Here is a 21,350-nt window from a genome sequence, read left to right as displayed (position 1 = left end):
AAAAGATACATAAACCAAGAAGTATACCCAACTTATCGGTTTATCCACGAGTTTACTTTAGCTCTAGACAATGTCCATGAGTAAAACATAATTGGTGCTTAGTAAGCTCTTGGCGGCGGCCTAAATAATCCTCAAGATATTAATATGCCTTAAGACCAACACCAAACCCTACCCATGTTGGCGCGACAGCTGGTCCAGACACCTGTCACCCTCCGACACTCCCAAACACCCCCACCACACCCCGCCTACTTTTACGACAACCATATAGTTCAATTTAATGATCATTTTAGAGATGAATAAAGTGTGTAGGGAAGTATTATGGTGATGTCCGAAACTGACTGCCTGCCCGAAACGCTTTGCGTAATAGTGGCTTTAGGTATTGTATGTACTAGCTCTATCTTTAAATCGATCAATTTTTGTAAAATCTCTTGTATGTATGTACCTTACCTGAATAAACATTTATTTATTTATTTATTTATTTATTTATTTATTTATTTATGTAGAGGGTGGTGGTGAGGGGAAAGGTTGCGGGCGCGGGCGGTAGGTGGCGGGCGCACATGTCAACACAGGAGGCTGGCGGGGCGGTCATTGCTCAACCACCAACATTCAGCCTGCCGTCCTCACGTCCTCTGTTGCAGATGCGAAGAAGAGGCAGGGCGAGGACCAAATATGCACTTTTCCATACCAGATACCCAGGAGTGTAAAGAAGACACGGGGAGCACCTATGTAGTGAGTGGAAAGTTGAGGGGGTCGGGGGGATGTGCGTACTTCAGTGGGGCTCAACTGCTGCCACAACTCTTACCTTATATACGCTTATTTTCTCCCTCTTAACACACCACTTACTTTCTCATCACACTCTTAACATTTCCCTACAGAAATTTTGGAAGCCTAACTGCCTTTTAATATGTGGGTTAAACACTGCTTTGCCTAGTCATTTGCAGCCTATAGCTACAATTATGTACTATTTATAATTTTGTTATGCACGGTTTATATTTAATCTTGTACAGTAAGGGACATGGCAGACATCCCATTTTTTTCAATATTCACAATTTTGTGAAATGCCCATCACCTGATTTTTACAGTTTGTGTGTGTAGAGTGTGTGGTGGTGGTTGAGAGGAATCTGGTGTGAAGGGTATCGTTGGTGGAGGCACAAATGACCCGAACATTTCAAAATAGCTGAACTAAAAAGGAAAATTAAAAGTATTTTTATAAGCAGTTTCCCTGCCAAAGTGTTCTTGCGAGAGGAACAGAACAATATAAACAGGAAGATGACTACACAGAAATTTGGGAATACTGGTCTTTATTTAGATGCATAAAATAAGTGTAGTAGATCAAATAATAGATGGGAGGAGACAAAAATGATGCATGATTGCAGGATGGGATGCAGAAATGAATATAATTTGGATTCCATACAGGTCATACATGTATCGAACACACCCACACACCACACGCCCCCAACACCAGTACAATACCAATATTAGCCAAGTCAGGTATAAATTACTGCACACTTTGTGCCTTGAACTGCTATAATAAACTTTTTTATAAACCTCCCAGAAACAACACAGTGAAGATATATTTCTAGTGCCTACCTCTTGTCGTTGATTTGGTCAACAAGAGGCAAAGTCCCATTTATAAATGGCCTTATATAGTTGAATACAATGTTCAGAGTATTCGCATCAACTCAAATTTAGAAATTATGTGAATAGTGAAATTTTGATATCCCAAAATAAGATACATAGCCATGATCAAGTAAATAGTTTAAATGGAGATGCACTGGGTATTTCTTTTTAAAAAGAAGTTCTGAATTTACCAGAGGGCTACCATCTCTCTAATGGTCTCGACAAGGACAGGAAGCTGGCAACTTGTCGAAGATACCCCCTCATTTTTCTTTATTTTATCCAGCTCTGTATTTTGCACTGTAGCAATATTTTGGCATTTATTCCTTCTGTGGGTAGGAGGTTCCATGGATTTATAACTCCTTAATGTATGCACAGCACTTAATTCCACAAATTATTTCTACATAAAAGAAAATCCACATGTATGTATATTTTTACATAAAAGAAAATGTATGTATATTTTTACATAAAAGAAAATGTATGTATATTTTCACATACAAGAAAATGTATGTATATTTTTACATACAAGAAAATGTATGTATATTTTTACATACAAGAAAATGTATGTATATTTTTACATAAAAGAAAATGTATGTATATTTTTACATAAAAGAAAATGTATGTATATTTTTACATAAAAGAAAATGTATGTATATTTTTACATAAAAGAAAATGTATGTATATTTTTACATAAAAGAAAATGTATGTATATTTTTACATAAAAGAAAATGTATGTATATTTTTACATAAAAGAAAATGTATGTATATTTTTACATAAAAGAAAATGTATGTATATTTTTTACATAAAAGAAAATGTATGTATATTTTTACATAAAAGAAAATGTATGTATATTTTTACATAAAAGAAAATGTATGTATATTTTTACATAAAAGAAAATGTATGTATATTTTTACATAAAAGAAAATGTATGTATATTTTTACATAAAAGAAAATGTATGTATATTTTTACATAAAAGAAAATGTATGTATATTTTTACATAAAAGAAAATGTATGTATATTTTTACATAAAAGAAAATGTATGTATATTTTTACATAAAAGAAAATGTATGTATATTTTTACATAAAAGAAAATGTATGTATATTTTTACATAAAAGAAAATGTATGTATATTTTTACATAAAAGAAAATGTATGTATATTTTTACATAAAAGAAAATGTATGTATATTTTTACATAAAAGAAAATGTATGTATATTTTTACATAAAAGAAAATCCATATGTAAACAGTGAGTCACGATAATGTGACTGATAATTAACCATCCAGTCCACGCCTCGGACATTAAAGGAAGTGACTGTCAGATAATGGTCCCGGATGGACCAAAACATGCTCACTTTCTTTATTTTCAGATAGTTGGGTGTTTAAGAAAATACTTGCACATTTCCATAATACAACACGCACCTTTTCCTTATTTATATTAGAGCATTTATATGAATAAGTTTGTTATATTTATCGATTTGAATGCTTATAATGAAAGCATTAAATTCTGTAAATTAGTGTATTTTCAATTTCAACTGTTCTTAACTTTTATTTCAGGCCTACAACATTCACATAAATGGAGTGTTTCACTGTACAGTTCGATATAGACAGCTATATAGCCTCCATGAACAGCTCAGGAGAGACCTAGGGGGGTCAACGCTCCCTTCCTTTCCCCCAAAGAAACTCTTGCCCTTATCTCCTACTCAGACAGAAGAGCGAAGAGTCAGTCTGGAAAAGTACATTCTTCAGTGTAAGTATACATTAGAGGTTAACCAACATGAATTATTAGTGTAATATGATGCTCTTGATAAGGTAATTATTAGGAGCCAGTTTAACTATATGTAATGCAGCACATGGAAGAAATGTGGACATAATCTTACAAATAACTGTTTTAAAATCTAGATACAGTACTGTAATTCTGATACTGAAGTTTACATTTCTCTCAGAACCTTAAATTATCATGGAGTGATTAGCTCTGTGAATAAAAAGTGGTATCTCTCTAAATTTAGTTTATATATAATTTGTATGTAAGTTTTATATGTAATTTGCATACCTTGTGGTAACTGGTGAAGAAATAAGGAGTATATGATGAGAATACTTTGATCTGATGTGTACCATTAGATTTAATGACAGCACAAATTATATTAGGGGTTTTACTCAAGACCACTTGTCTGTCCCACACATTGTGAGAGGAAGACGCATGTGCTGAAGGTAATGCAATAGACCCAGAACCGGGCACCTTTGGATGCCTACCCTGATCAGGATGCAGCGAGGACCCCAGCCAATGAATTCTCCCTACCCTCTGTGACAATATACGGCAAAGTGGCTAAAATGACATAGGTGCAGCTTCCGGAACCAGCTTCCAGAGAAAAGTATGAGGGAGAGACCAAGCTTAATCCAACAGGTGGGAATGGACACCTTGCCAGCATCCCAACAGAGTTGAGTAGACGTTCATTCCATCAACCCAAAGGAGGGGGGTGAACAATTTTGACACCGCCTCTATAGCCCCTCTCACAGGCAATAGGGACTCAATCCTCGATACAGTAATCAAAGTATCCAAACCATACTGAAGCTGACAAGAAAAACAGCTCCTGGACAGATGAGATGCAGGGCGTGGAAGAGAACTGGCGATGCATTCTGTTATCCTTCGCAGTCAGAGGAGCAGAAAGGACATGCAAACTCACATGCCAAACACATTCTGGGGCAGAGTTTTGGCCAAACATGCAGGAGTTGAGTTCCTCAAAATATGAACCCTCCCATTAATCACCTAAAATTCCAACTCCATTTAATGTCACTGGAGCATTCGGTATGGTGAAAACCGTACCAAGCTCCATACCAAAGTAAACAAAGGGTTATTTGCAACCCAGGAGGTTGGAACCTCAAACCTAAACCAAGAGACAGGGACAGACCCAGACCCAGACTCACAAGAGCCATGGTCCTGGTCGCCCAGGAAAACCTAAAGCATGTACACCCAGACAAAAGTCGGGGACAGACAATATGTTGGCAATCTGTCTAAGAAAGATGAGTCAAGAGACAAGCCAGCACCTGGAAATGCACCCATTTGGACGGGAATTGAGAAATCTGACTAAAACTGTGACATGGGATAAGTAAAGCTCCCCCCTGTGTTTAGTTATAACTCGCACATGATGGACCAGAGGCCAAAAAGGGTTAAAGATTATTCACTGACCCCCCTTGAGCCCCTTCCCCCCCATTACCCTGAAGACCCCCAGTCCTCAAAGATCCAGAGATCTCAGAGAAGAGCTATGATCCACATCAGATGCCTGGGATGACTGATGGTGTCCCCTCCATGAAAGGAGAATCCACACCCATAGAACCCTCTAGAAAAGATGGGAATGGATCCATAATTGGGGAAACTCTCAACTACTGACACCACCAAGAAAGGGGGTAACCCCTGGAGAAGGCTCCATTATTGGTGAACCAGAAGGAACCCTTTGGACTTCAAAAACCTGTTTTGTACTGCTTCACTATCTGCTTTGGACTAATGTGTCTCCAATCAGTGAAAATGAGAAATGGGGCATTTCTAGCTGTAAACACTGCCTCGTAACCTTCTATACCTTGCACACTGATTACGTCTTGATGTTCAGGGTCTGTGCCTTTTTTTTATTATTGGGAAATGACTTTATTGTAGGGAAACTTCTTTAAGTTCATTCCATCTGTCGACCACCTTAATCAAGAATGAGAATTTCCTTGCATTTCACGACTTGATTACATATCCTGCTTCTACCAATGCACTGTAATGATAAAGATACCTCTGGTTATAATACCTAAAGATACAGTATACAGGATTTAATGTGAAAGTAAATTCAATGTTTTTATTCTAATGATTGATTATTTCATTTTTCTTACATGATGAACCAGTGAGCCAAGATCCTCGTGTGCTAAATAATGATGTGTTCAATGGTTTCCTTGTGTCTGCCCAAAATGAGACCCAGCGGGCTGGGGGGGGCCAAGACGAGGTGCCAATTGACATTTACATGATGAGTGGCCAGAAGGTGACACTCAGTGTTCCACCCACACTACAAACAGATGACCTTCTTGAGGTATGTAGTCTGTCAAGTTTGTAATAAACCTGGTTGTTTCCAGATTGAGAGTCAACTCAGAGCTATTCAGTGGTTCTTCTAGAAATAAGAAGTAATTAAATGTAATTAAAGACGCTTCTCTGGTGGGGCCCCTCAGTAGATTCCACTCTCTTCCCTTTTCCCAGTAGGGTATAGGGATTTGGGTTTGGGCAGTTCATGTGAGTGAGGGGGTGCAGGCTGACTGGAACCTTGTATGACCTGGGTTGCCACCTGTTGGAGGTTTGGTGTATTATGATGTACAAGTTCACAGCTTTGTCTGGCTTATCTTTCTCTGTCTACTACAAGCCTGTGCACAGTGGTATGTACATAACAAAAATTTCATACCATCCTACTCCTGTCAAGAAAAGTGTCCTTGTCTCCCTCTCCCTCTGGGCTCTATGCATCTGTGACAGTTTCTTAATTCTGAAATTTCTCTTTATAATTCATTCTCTTGCTTTGGCTATCCTCCTAAATTTTATCATTGTGCCTGCTCCCAATACTTGAAACCCTGTGTTTTGTCTTCCTTTCACATTTGAACATAAAACTCTCGCTAATACCCTTTGTGCTTTTGATATAAAACTTGCTTTTCTACAAACTAATACACTTCGTAGCAATGTGGTTCATACTACTACTACTGCTTCCAGTGCCACTAATGTTTGATTCAGTTTCCTGTTCTTCTTGTCCTCTTCAATACTTTAGTGAAACTGGCCACTCTTTAACTGACAAAACCTTAAAATAACAAAAAGTTCTAAACTTGCTGACATAAACAATGATCTTTTCTGTCATGGTAGGGACTCCAATCATCCTAATGCTTGGTCTTCTTTCAAATAATCTTTCCTGCCTCATTACCTCCAGATACGATCTTGTTAAATCAGCTCTCATGCACAATTAATCCTTGATTTGTTGTTTTTGAGTTTTTTACCTTCTCAATACATACAGTAGTTAAATGCTCATATTTTCTTAGAAAGATTGATCTGACGTGTGTCTTTTGGGTTTTTGTATTATTTCACTCTTTTCCTTTCTCTTCCCTTTTCTGCTTATTTTGTTTAGCTACCATTGGATCTTTTGCAGTTTCATTTATTTTTATGTTTGCTGGGTTTCTTCCTTTACTTCTACACTTACCTCTCCTTCCCTTTCACCTCACCTTCCTTCTTGTGTTATATTGACTGTGTCTCCCACTTCTGTTATGTCGTGATTTGATAAGACTCTTGGATGGACTGACACATCATCACTGCCTTTAGTGTCATGTATGTGTGGGCGTGGAGCACTGGCAGCAGATGGTGGAGCATGTGTGAGCGTGTAGCACTGGCAGCAGATGGTGGAGCATGCGCGAGAGTGCAGCACTGGCAGCATGTGTGAGCATGGAGCATGTGTGAGCGTGGAGCACTGGCAGCAGATGGTGGAGCATGTGTGAACGTGTAGCACTGGCAGCAGATGGTGGAGCATGCGCGAGAGTGCAGCACTGGCAGCATGTGTGAGCATGGAGCATGTGTGAGCGTGGAGCACTGGCAGCAGATGGTGGAATATGGGCAATATACTGTAGTTATAAGTGTAATTCTGTAAACTTTTATATCATTTGTAACTTTTGGCTTCCTATTTCAGAAAGTATGCAGTCACATTCACCTTCCAAATGAATTGGTTTACTACTTTGCTCTATTCCTTGTTAAAAAAGAAGAGAGTGATCTGATTGGTAAGTTTATTTTTACATATTTTAACATTCCTTTTTTATTCCGCTGAAGTTAGAAAATTTTGCCTTTTAATGATCATGCAATCTAGCTACAAAAAATTGTAAGATTACAGGAACTTAAAACAAATTCAGTGTTTGTTAATAATTTTCATGTTAAGAATGTTCTTAACCTCACTATTTGTTAAGTACCAGCTGAAACAAATCTCTCCTCGTTTTTTCTCGAGAGCTCATGATCCTGAAGATCATATTGTCACTTTAGAATATAAAGGGGTTTTTCGTGTTTACTGCTAAATGTTTTGATACTTGTGATTTGTTATAAAAGAATGGACATTCAAGAAAAACAAACTTCAAAATAATAATTCATTGTTAATACTAGTATTATTATTCCATCTTTCACTCACCCTTCTTTCAAAAATAATAAAAAAAAAATTGCTTCTGGAGTAATGATATTCTTCTGAAGTGTTATTGGAATTAGAAGTTAAATATAGACAATGTGTTTATGATGACTAACAACAAGTCTTATCTTTTATTCACTCCTTGTAGGTTTCAAATGAGATATTAAAAAAGAATGGAATAAGCTTAACCCACTAATTTCTGTTCATGTTTAACAGTTGTGAAACGACTGCAGGACTTTGAAAGTCCCTACATTTCTCAGAGATGCGTCAAAGGCATGCACAGGATAGTTCTAAGAAAGAAGTAAGTTCTTTAAAAATAATATTACATTTAGCCATATTTTATGGAAGCCAGAGTTAGTTGGTGAAAGTAAAATATATCTAACCAATGTACAGTATGATTGATAATTTATATCTGGAAGAAGTTAAAAATACATGTAACACTAAATTGGAATTGTGTATGTGAACAGAACCGTATGTTGTGTGTGTGTGTGTGTGTACACATCTTGAGAGATTAGTTTAAGCAGTTTTTTTTTGGGGGGGGGGGGGGCACGTTATCACTCGGATAGGCTATGAATCGTCTTCTGATATGATGCATACAAAACTTTCATAGCATTTAAAATTAACCTGCCATTTCTATACAGAATATGGACTTGCATGTATCTCATCATTATGTAATTACTGCATTATGTTGTAATGCTCTTAAATGTTGGTGTGGATGTTTTGGTAATATATGATGGTGCTAGTTTTCATGGTAGTACTGTGTTTTGTTAAGGGAACCCCCAACCCCCCGAGAGAGTTGTGGGGAAGGTAACCGAATACACTGCTAAACGTGCTTGCCTGAAAAGCACCCTAGTAGATAACACGGCTTGTCACCCTTCTCCGAAAAATCCCACATCTGACACATTATTATTGGTTTGTGGTGTGCTTAAATTTCTAGGTTTTCACCTAGTGGTGTTGAGTTGTTACTCTTGGACAAAGTTTGGTTGCCATGTTTTCATGTTGTTAGTTTCTTATATGCATTGGTTTGTTTAGTGATTCCTTTACTTTTTTGTATTATACTTTCATGGTAGGTTGATTTCCAAATTGTGCCTACATTGTGTCTGTGAGAAAGCCAGATTCTGGTCCTGTGCTCTATCTGGCTTTTATGAAAGTTGTCATAGGCCTGATTGGTACTGTCACCTTTTCTGAATTACAGTAGTACCATAACTTCAGAGGAACCACTAGAAATTCTGCACAAAAAATGATATTACATTACATTCAACACTTCATTAACAAAAAAAATAAGATGTACAAGTGAAAATCTGTTGATTTGCTGAATTTGTTAAAACTGTACTGTAGTTATATAAAGGCATGAACAAAATCCCTTTAATGTTGCAGTTACTGGGACCCTACTGTTGATCTTGATGTGATGGGAGACCGTGTTGGATTGAATCTCCTCTATGCCCAGACTGTGCAGGATGTAGAGCGAGGCTGGATCTTAACTAATCGTGAAATTCAGAGACAATTAGCAGCACTTCAAGCTAAAGGAGCCAAAAGAGAAGTTAGTACCTGAAATGTTTTGTTAAATATAAGGTGGTTCTCTCACCAAAAGAGGCTAGTTTCTTAATGTTCAAGGAATGTCATGATACATTCTCTATACAGAAATGTCTTTGGTGATTTAACTGTATTTCTAAGATGAATGTGAAAATTAAAATACATATACAGTACTGTAAAGAATCCTTTAGTTGAAATGGTTAAGGGCAAAGATGTCTTTGGATTACAAGAAAATTTAGTTGAATGATGCCTTTACTCTGGAACAGCTTCATAATGCTAGTCTAAAATATCATGGCTTTATCATTTGTTGTTTTAATTCCCTGATATATATGTGCCATTTCCAGAATGGCACATATACATATATTTGAGTGTATACTTACATTCAAAAAAAGAACTGATAATCCCAGTGACGGTCTTTTTGGAAGAAAGGAGCTATGACCAACTCAGTCCTTGGTCCATGCATTAAATAAAAGTGAAATAGTTAATTAAAATTAAATATACAATTGAAAACACTGGAAATCATTAATAATTAATTTTAATAAACTAAAGGCAGAATAATAAAATTAATGCAATATAATGAAATTAGGAAGAAATGCAATAAAAAAGGTGAATGCGGTAGTTTCCCTCCAAAACGACTAGCATTTCAAAATGGCTGTCGCTGAGCTCTGATTGCTTTAGCTTGATCTCTTTCTGGAAAGAGTAGATCCTCTCCATGGCAGAACTGGAGGGTATAGGCTTATTGAATTTGATGAACAAATCCTTCAATGCCAGGCTAGAGAACAAGCCCTTAATGGATTTATGTTTGACAGACCCCTCTCTGAGAAATTTCTCCAATTTAAAAATGGATTGTCCGGATTTGCTTTAAAATGGATTGTTGGTCCCCACTTTGATCCTTCTTGGAAAAAGGGTCGCCGTTTCCAGTCACGGTCTTCATAATGGACAGAGTTCCAGGAATTAAAAACTTGCTCCTGCCCACCTTTGTCAGTACAGTACAACCTCAGTTCAATGAACCAACCTATATGGGACCAACTCTAATCTGTTGCAACCGGAGATGCCTCCAGGATTTATTTCCCATGCCCTGTGGGCTCATTTCACTTAGCAAAATTTACATTTCAGCCTATAATATAATGGACAATTACTAAATGAACATTTTAGCAATAAAATTTAACCACATCTAGCTTATTTCTTACATCCTGAGCCTCAGAACTCATGCCTGAGTAAACAAAAACCATGCCGGTCGGCCGAGCGGACAGCATGCTGGACTTGTGATCCTGTGGTCCTGGGTTCGATCCCAGGCGCCGGCGAGAAACAATGGGCAGAGTTTCTTTCACCCTATGCCCCTGTTACCTAGCAGTAAAATAGGTACCTGGGTGTTAGTCAGCTGTCACGGGCTGCTTCTTGGGGGTGGAGGCCTGGTTGAGGACCAGGCCGCGGGGACACTAAAAAGCCCCGAAATCATCTCAAGATAATCAAGATGCCAACTCAAAATGAAAACAAACCATAGAATTTGGTTTTAAATAGCCTCACTAACTTTCCAAAAGCTCCAACTGTTTCTTGTAATGTTGAGTCCATCTTCAAAAACCATCAAAATAGCCATGCAGTATTAAGGGAGTTACTATTCATACCTTAATATTTCCTACACTATGGGTTGGTTCCACTGACTGAAATTTTAAATTCATTCAATAATATGAAGGACAAGAGAACCTGTCTGTAAAGCTAATTTACCTTCATCTAGCATATTTTCTATGCCTTAGCCTTGAAATCTCATTTTCAAAGGAAAAAAAAGACCCATATTAGTGAACAAAAACCAGTGAATTTCAAAATTAAATGAATCATAGAATTTGGTTTTAAATATTACAATTATATGCTCAATTATAGGCACAATATATGCCTTCCCAAACATCTTACTATTTCTTATAATGTTGCGCCCATCTATGAAAATCATTAGAAACGTGATTGGAGCCATATTAAGAGTTACCATTCATACCTAATATTTCCCATGCTTTATGGGCTGATATCACTGAGCAAAATTATAATTTCAACCTGTCGTATGAAAGGCAACAACCAAGAGAACCTGTCTGTTAAGAGATTTAACCACATTTATCATATTTCCCATGACCATGCCTCGAAATCACATTTTCAAAGGAAAAAGTCTTATATTTTATTGAACAAAAACCTTTACAACTGGAAATACAATAATGAAGAACCATAGAATTTGGTTTTAAATATGCTCAGTGGCATTCCCAAGGCCCCTAATTATTTCTTGTAATGTTGCTCCCATCTGTGAACTCGGTCCCAACATCCTAAGCATATTCACACATCCCCTGATTCAGCGAACTCTTGTTCGTTGATTCAGGTGAGTAAATCTTATAATACTGTATATTTACTTCATGATTTAACTAGTCTATTAATCTATTTAAATGGCTGTTGATACAATTTATTATATAGTTATTATAAATATTATAAATAATAATATAAAATTTTAGTCCTTTATAACAGATCATCTTTGATTTCAGTACCTGGACCTAGCGAGAACACTAAAGTACTATGGATATCTACAATTCCAGCAGTGCACTTGTGATTTTCCCAAACCAGGCACTCCTGTTTTGATTAGTGCCGGGAACAGAGAGCTTAATTTTAGGTAGGCTAATGCAAGTTTTATTTGTGATTTTATGGGTAGAGTTTCTGAAGATGTGTGCCTTTCATCCATATATTCCAAAACCTGTTTGGAGTGAAAGCTGCATATTTGCAGTGTAGAAATTAAACACAAAACAGCTCAGTATTGGATGCAGATTAACCAAGATTCTGAATCTCATGAGAAGTTAAAATTGATTGCATTAAGTGCCCCTTTTGAGTGCAGTTTGTTTCATTAATTGTGAGAGTACCATACACTGTATTTATGTGCATGATATGTTGGTCATCACATCATGCACTGTTTAATCATTTAGGTGTTTGGCTTGTGGGTCAGTCTTTCTTTCAGTATATGAATCATAAATAACAATTAAGGCAAAAATATAAAGTTTGAGACTATTTATGGTCCTTCAATCACAAATACTGTATATATTAATATTTTATCGTTAATTCTTTCAACAATATGTAAAAATAAGTGCTAACTCTTTATCCAGATTTGAGGAACTGATATATCAGAATTTAATTTATATGAAATTATTCAAGGAAAGAAGAAAGTTTAAAGTTTTGTTCTAAATGTATATAGTATTGCACACACTTAAGGGTTAAGCATCACCTATATATTCTTCAATCGGCCTTCGACATCTGTTCAACTTAAAATTAACACTTGGCATCGCAGCAAATCTTCACTCCAAATCTTTGACCACTGTTAAAATAGAGAGCATAGAACTGATGGAGAGTAGGGTGGGCCTGCAACCCGTTCTCGCACTTGCTTACGGTCAATATTGGCTTATTTAAGGGCCTCTGTTATATATTTAAGGTTTGTGTGCATATCATTATTTAGATGTGTTTTCTGCTGTAAATTAATCTATAGATAATCACATCCGTGTAACATTTTTCAGATTGTTAGTGTTTAATGTAATAAATTTCTTTTGTTTTAAAACTTAGTTTGAATCCAATTATTTTTTTCTTTTTCTTTTTTTTTCTCCAAGAATTGAGTGTGAAGATGGTTCTGTTAAGGAGGGCAACTTCAAGGTGACTCGCATGAGATGCTGGAGAATAACAGTACAACAGGTGAGTAGCAGTGCTGGTGTTATGACAAAACTTAAAACTAATTTGCCTTAAAAGATGCAGACTTAATGTTTCACCATAGCAAAGATACAAGAAAGCAAACATGAGCTAAAACAGTTAAGAAAATTAATACTTGGACAATGTGAAAGCTAGGTGATCGGTCACAGAAGTGAGTGTTTTTATCATCAGATCATCACTCATTATTATTATTATTATTAGTATTATTATTCATACATAGTGTAACACCCATGACCCCCCCCCCCCTAGAGTTCACAACCATGGAAGATCCATGGATGTTTACACATAAGAACCTGGGGTCTAATTCCATTGCAATGTTTGACAAGAATATCATGAAATATTACATACTTGAAACTAGCTGACTAAGACTAACCCAGGAATTTTTAATCAACATACAAGATAATCCAGAGGTCATCTGGGCTGACCTCTTGGAGAACGCTTCCCTGGGTGTGAACTCTCGCGGTGGGGAGGGGGTCATGGGTGTTACAGCGTAAACCCCCCCCTCCCCCCTTGCGCGGGGACACTTAGCCCCGAAATAATCTCAAGATAACCTCAAGATGGCATCCATTTACAACTTTTGATTCTAGGAATTACAAAAATTGAGTTTGAGATTTGAAATTTCTGGCCAGAATTACAGTGCCACAAATCCTCAACAATATCTGTTTTAAATATATAAATTACTTTGGATGTACTTTCCTGTGACTTGTATATGATTCATCTGATAATATTTTATATTTAACAGTAAACAAAAATACTAGTTAGCAATTCATCATTATTAGCAGAATTTTATGGGTAGTCATCACAACTTCAAAAATAAAAATAAGTGTTCAGTTGTCATATTTCTTTCAAATAAATCTCAACACGTAACTAATAGTCAAGGCCATCTAACGACAATGAAAAAAATTGAAACACATCCAAAAACAGGATTTGGATCCCTTAACCATTCACTTGATATAATATTTATGCCTAATATTGATAATGAATGATTATATTGATTATATAATGATTATACATATGTTTCCTGCCCGAAACGCTTTGCGTAATAGTGGCTTTAGGCATTGTATGTACCAGCTCTATCTATAAACCTAGCAATTTTTGTACAAATCTTGTATGTATGTACCTTACCTGAATAAACATTTTATTTATTTATTTATATTTATATCTTGTAACAGCCAGTAGAGGGGTCAAGCAGTAGTAGGACCAGTTCCACTAGCAACAGCAGTAATAGTACCAGCAGCACCACTAGTAGTAACAGCAGCAGCAGTAGAAGCAGCTGCAGTAGTCTGGAGGGAGGTCGTCATGTCAACTTGGAACTATCATTTGAATATTTGATGAGTCGTGAGGACATGCGTTGGGTGACTGTCACCAGCCCCCAAGCCGTCCTCATGTCCATGTGTCTACAGGGCATGGTACAAGAGCTTCTCACTCACAAGCGTGGTCATAAAGTTAAGACGGTAAATATTTTCTTCAGATTTTTATTTTTCCTCAAAATGTGCTTGGACCATAATGGTTCAGCTGAGCCCCATTCTGCTTGTACAGGTATTAGAAGAAGTGGGACTCACAAATGTAATGATGCAAGATGGTCATTATTTATGGATGAATGTACTGTATAAGTCAGATGTTATTGTGTACAAATTTCATTAAATTTAAATCTTGATATATAGTACAGTGCATTAATATAACATTGTGTCCACTACCTATCCATTTTAATGCATTGGCTTTCTCTGCACAGGGGTATACCCACATGTACAAAAAACAAATTTATACCCACATGTACAAAAAAAATTTTTTTACTATTGTCCAGTAGTCAATACTAAGAAATTCATCTTATTTTTGGAGAGATTTTATTTACAGTTACTTAAAGTTGTATGATTGTATGTTTTATTCTATTGGTCCCTGTAACGTTGCTGCAGTTGGATGTGACCTGGCCATGTGTTTGCTAACTTATGTATACTAGAAGCAAAATCCAGCTCTACAGCCCCTCCTCATAGCTATTTTTGAGGATGAATTTATGCCTTCTAACTTTACAATGATCTTGCTCCTAAAGCTGTGAATGGTGGTTGTTCCCACCACCTCCAGTTCCAACTCATTCCATTTATTTACCACTCTTACTACATATAAGTATTTCTTTACATCTCTGTTGCATGTCTGTGCTTTACCTGTTTCTTTTCTCGCTATGTTGTCCCTCGCCAGGAAAAAGATTGTCTAGGTGCCTTTCTTTCTCAAAGTTGTTCGTAATTTTAACACTTCATTATTATAAATAGAAAGGATGTCTACTAGCAGCAGTAGTGAGAAAATGCTAAATAAGAAAAGTGAACAAGAGTGGGAGGTGAGGCAGCTGGCAGAGGCTTTTGGTATTGTTGCATACTATTCCTAATGTAAAGGAATAGATACTGTAATGTAGGTTTTGAGTACAAAATGGGGAAGAACTGGTGGCAAAGGTTCAGGGAAAAATGTTTCAAGAAATAAGTGCCTGGGGAGTTAGACGAGGCTGCTTATTTGTGTTTCATGCAAGAGCATGGTGTGAAAGTACCTCTTACTGGCGAGCAGATCAAGGCACCAGCAGAAAGGTTGGTCTTTAACTTATAAATTGAGGAGTTTAAATGTGGCTGGTTAGCTTCAGATTTTTTATATAATGCATGTAATTAGTAGGAGGAAGATCTTGGATGAAAAACTCGTGCTGACCACAAATAAAAAAGTTTAAATCTTTAAAACCACATTTTACCTCTCTGATATAGCCTGTGCATCAAGAATGCTTATGCATAGATGAAATGGGCAAGGACAACCTCTTTTAAAGTGAGATAAAATAGGACAAGATGATATTGAAGAAAGCACATTGGTTTTGAAGAAATGTATGGAAATATATACTCATTTCCTGTACGGATAGTCGATAAGTGGAATGCACTGAAATACGTCATTGAAACAACCTCCATCTATATTTACAAGGCTAGATATGACAATTCAAATGTCAGCAGAATTCAAATATACCACATCAGGAACAATAAGGCTGGTAGTGGGACATGAAGAGCTAGAATTCACTTCCATTAGTTAGGGAAGTACTTCCTTCTCTATCACCACCACCGCCATTTCCTCATCACCTCTTTCGCCAACTTCATTTCTTTTAACCTATTCTACTATGCCTTTTACTTCTTCCTCTGCACCACCACCACCTCAGCCACTTGCGGTCAATACTCTTTATGTCAACTAGTGCTCATTACACATTTTGTAGTCATTATACTCCCTGCACTCATTGAAGAACTGTGTAATAAGTTTAGCTTGTGTATTCATTGCACTACCCTGGTCATATCTTAATGTATGCTGGCTCAAGGGGTCAACTTTCTGGACCCCTCTCTTGTAATCGAAACATATCTAGTTTACTGTTTTTGTAATTATGCCATACAGTATTGGGTTATTGCTCTCCAAGATAAATATTGTACTTATTAATGAAAAATTTATCATATAATGATAACTTTGATCGTACTGTACCTGTATGAAAAAAATTGTGATTGTATCCATAAGCATAAACAGTATTACCAACCCTTTGGTGTGCATTGGAATATTCCTCGTAGTAATTCTTTATTTTTGTAATATTTTGGCATGGTTAATATATGTGTAGGAATTCTTTGGGTGAGTTTCACCTGAGTGCAGATTAAAATTGAAGTGGGAAACTTAATCCAGTAAATTTACACAAACTATATTGTTACACTAATGTACATACAGTATTTTGATGTAAAGCATTTGCAAAGAGTTAATGTTTCTTAGCTTGTGTTTACTCTGGATATCTAAGTTATAACTATTCTTTACACACACATTGTGAATAATATCTTGATATTTAAAAGTAAATAATTTTCCACAAACAATATCCAGTACAGTATATATACATTTTCCTTCTCACTAGCCAAGTGAGCGTGTTCGAAAGGGAAGCCTGTCCTACATGCGGCGAGATGGCAGCAGTACACAGGTTACTCTAAATCACACCGGAGAGAGTCTACCAGTGGTAAGAAGCTTAATAGTTTGACACTATATTAATAATCTAATGAAAAATTAAGATGGTGTTTTGAACATTTTGATTCTCTTTGTCCAGCTTCCAGATACCAGAACAACTAAAGCATTTTTCTGAAGAAAAAATGTAGCGCATGAAAAAAAGAAATTGGTGCTACAGTAAACCTTCAGATAGTCATAATTAAGGCTCAGTATATGGAGAATGAGTAGTCATATTAAGGATTAAAATTGAATCCCATGCACTAATCTATTCTTTTATGTTGGAAAGAATAATGATGGTGTTGAGTTAGATCCCAATATTCCCTTAACTTACCCTATCCTAACCCAATTTCTCCTCATCTCACCTAGCCTTGCCTAATAGGATGCATTAACTCAGAAAAAATGATTTTGTGCAATGACTTACTTTCATATTCAGTGTATTTAAATTGGTGATGTATCACAGTGAATTTTAATACTGCATCAACAAACTCTAGCTTACCAAATGTCTCTTTAACTAAAGTCATTTATTAAATGGCATACAGTGTTAAACAATAAAAAGAGGACGTTAGTGTGAATCTATCTATGTGTTTAACATGTTGCTATATCTCTGATGTCACAATTTGTGAATTTCTTTTGGGAATTTTTTAATGCATTATTCAACCATTACCGAAGCAGCATCAATTCACATAAAAGTTAATAAATTTGTTATTTAGGAGTATTTTATAGTAATTTGGATAAAGTGTTCAGTCTTAGACCACTTATGATACTTTTCTGTAAGTTAAATTAAAATAATTTATTAAATTAAAATATTTTAATTATAATTAAAATAATTTATAATTACATTTATTAGCCTTTCGGAAGACACTATATACTTGACAATGGCATAGTCGGCATATTATTCCATCCTGATTTATACCGGTAGTGCTTACCTGTGTTTATAGGGAGCAAGACTCTAGGGCTCCATCTCATAGCTGTTGTAGGTGTACCACCTAATTAGCAAATAATATCCTCCTCTTACTTTATTTTGTGAAATCTCAAGAATTTTTCTAAATTCTTGAATTGGCTTGAAAATGGCTTTAAACTAAATAATATTGTATACTTGTATATTCATTTATTTACTGCATATTTTTTAACAAAATTCTCAGTCATTATATTTTATTCATTTTAGGATGGCAGTACACAGTCCCCAATAGGTGAGTTATCCCTAAGACGTCTCAGTGAGCGCCTCAGTGACCTAAACATCCTCGACAACCGTCCGTCCGCACCAGCTAAATCCAATGGAAGAGCCGAGCCAAGCACTGTTGAAAATGATGCATTTGATTCGATTTGTGATGATAATATATAATAAGGATGTGGATATAAACAAGATATTAATTTATTAGAATTGTTGATATTGAAAATACAGTAAATATATCAGTAGGTATTAGAAATAATGAAATTAGTTAGCATTATTCATTGACACAATTGGAGTAAAAAAATATTTAGGTGTATGAAGGCTGGCTCATTATGTCAGGAAAAAGGGTTATCTTTTGAGACTGGCTTGATAAGCGGGTGGTGCTCAGATCAAAAGTTGAATATGCATGTATATTTGAAATATTGACCATGCCATATCTTGTTCTGCTGTGGAAAAATGAACATTGCCTAACCTTACACTGTGTGATAAAAAAAAAATGTATGGACAATTTTGAACTGTATATTCCGTACTTGAGAAGTATTTTATGGTACACCAAATGGGTATGGCTGTATAGTTTGCTAAGAATGACAGAAATGTACATGTGTGGCAAGGATTATATAAAGTGTTAATAGTAAGTTATTAAAGCCATTTGCTTCTCTGACGATTCTGCCTTTTAAAATGGAGTGCCTTCATCATGACATTAGCCTCGACTGAGGAAATTTAATGATGAACTCCTTTGGGCTTTTTTGTTTTCTTTATTGACATTATACAAGAACAAATCATCAAATTTGTCACGTAATCTTGCAGTTGGACTTGCTTTTTGTGCTCTTTAGTTTTAAACATTCATCAGTGTCAAAGGAATTTGAATATTGTAAAAAATTTAATAACATTAATTCTCAAAATATTATTTAAAAGAGCTTATTTAATACCAAATTATGATTTTCTTTTGCATTTGAAGGGATTTATTAGTTTTGACAAATATCCTCATTCATATATATATATATATATATATATATATAATATTATATATATATATATATATAGTATTATATATATATATATATATATATATATATATATATATATATATATATATATATATATAATATTATATATATATATATATATATATATATATATATATATATATATATATATATATATATATATATATAAATAATATGTTAAATTTAATTCATATAGGGTGAATGATCATGTCAAAGTATTTTTGGGGATAGAATTCAATTTGAGCACAAAGCAGGTTGAATTAGATACAGATAACGTATATATTTATGCTATGTAAATGGGTAATATTTTATGAGCTATGATGGCAGAAGGTATACACAGGACATAGAGAGATACCAGAATTGGAATGTAAGCCATGATACCTCACAAACTGGTGTCCGAGTACAAAATATACAGCCAGTGAGGTATGTTTAGGCAGGACAGGTTTTTATGTCGAGAAGTTTTCAGAAGTGGTTTGATGCTCTGTTGCTTATTTTATAATGGTTGGATGAGAGCTCGAATGAGTTGTGAATGCTGTCGTTGTTGTTATTGTTGCACTTGCACTTTCCCTTTACATACACAGCACTGCCATTGCACTCCAAAAAAAATATAGGGACCAGAATGAATGGTTTTGCTGAATGAAGGATAGTATTTAGTCCTTTGCAAGAAGCTTGCTACTGCATCATATTACTGAAAGTAGTGAACACTGCTTTGTATAGATTATATTATTTCCATTTTTTTGGTTATCAATTGTTATTTGCTTTGCTTTGCTTTTTTTTTTTTCTCCCTTTCAGCAGTAGGTAGAAAAACTATTGTGGGTGTGGAAGTTTAGTTCCTTGTCTGCCCGGAGAATAGATTCTGCTGCTCACTAGTTAGCTGAAGGGAGCCTGCATCTCCTTGCACCTGCACTGGCACACGCCTTTGAATTAATGAATGGCAAATATAGCATGATAAACAGCTTGTGATGAGATTCCTCCATGTTAAGCTTTATAATCTCTTCTACAAGCAAATTAAGCTTTTCTTTACATTTAAAGATGGTAATCAAATTGCTGAATGTTCCTATACTATAAATATTGCATTAGTGTATTGTCTAAGCAAATGTGGGCAATAATTAGGCATCTTTACTCATCTTGAATGTAAAGTTAAACAGGAAATATACGAACATTATAGGAGATGATGATGTAATAATGTACAGAATTTTGTTTTGTTGTTCAATGTTTATAGGTTTATTTAAGTTTTATGTTTTATATGAATGTTCAGTGCATAATTTCTGATACTTAAGTTCATGTGCAAGATCTTTATTGAATACTTCATCCCTTGGAAATTTTGCACTTCATCTCTTTAACTAAAGCACAAGTGAGTTGTTATGTACTGTTATCTACTGCAGTTACATTTTGTCTGTGAAACAAAATCATAAAAATCACAAAATTTTAAACAGTATTACAGTAGTTTAATTTTATTTCAGTCTTATATATTTGTTTTTAATTTAAAAATTTTGTTTTTATGAGGTTTGTGTCCTTTATACAGTAATGTTATTTGTCAACACTTTATTCCTTAGAAAAACTGGTATGATTTGTTTACAAATTTGACAAAGTTATTCAGTTAGTCACTGTCCCAGAGGTTATCTGACTTTAATGGACTGTTACACCTGAGTTTTAGAAAAGTATCTTGAAAACCCATAAGTGAGCCTTGTACTGTACTCAGGTTTCTCCTGTTAACAAAGAGTGCAATACAGTATATGGGTAGCCAATAGGCTTTGAAGGACTTTGTTTATTGAAGATCATATTGACATGTGCTAAGTATATTGGGTTAATTTGTATTTGTCTTGAAGGTGGGTCTAAGTGTGTGATTTTTTTATGGCCTGTGTACCTGTTAATTATTTAATTGGCATTAATTGAAGGTTAACTAATGTTAAGTGATTAATTATGGAACTCATGAATTGAAAGTTTAACTTTTATCAACATCAGCACTGAGCATTGAGAATTTTTGGTATAATTGAACACGTTGGTCACTATTTTTTTATTGACATCCACCTTAGGACAGATCATTAAACCACTATATGCTGCATTGAGTCTGAGAGGGCTGAAGCTCAGGGAAATGTATGATAACGTCTTAGTTCATGTTAACAAGCCACCATGAAGATGTCTTTAATAGGCATTTAAG

The 21,350-nt window shown here is 35.3% G+C and overlaps 1 protein-coding gene across 1 annotated transcript; it reads left to right on the top strand.

Annotated features, from left to right (window-relative positions):
- The first annotated feature begins 533 nt into the window (after positions 1-533).
- Positions 534-18,679, top strand: LOC123769168 (sorting nexin 17). The gene is given in 12 exon segments (XM_045760163.2): positions 534-628; positions 630-729; positions 3,174-3,366; positions 5,496-5,677; positions 7,298-7,385; positions 7,994-8,078; positions 9,155-9,317; positions 11,827-11,951; positions 12,931-13,012; positions 14,200-14,481; positions 16,926-17,024; positions 18,177-18,679. Coding segments are annotated over 12 exon segments (1,647 nt in total). The 5' UTR covers positions 534-557; the 3' UTR covers positions 18,354-18,679.
- Positions 18,680-21,350: the final 2,671 nt, after the last annotated feature.

The sequence above is a fragment of the Procambarus clarkii genome, chromosome 66 (genome assembly GCF_040958095.1).
Source record: "Procambarus clarkii isolate CNS0578487 chromosome 66, FALCON_Pclarkii_2.0, whole genome shotgun sequence".
NCBI lineage: Eukaryota > Metazoa > Arthropoda > Malacostraca > Decapoda > Cambaridae > Procambarus > Procambarus clarkii.
Note: the sequence above shows the minus strand (reverse complement) of the source record. Positions and strands in the feature narration are given on the sequence as shown.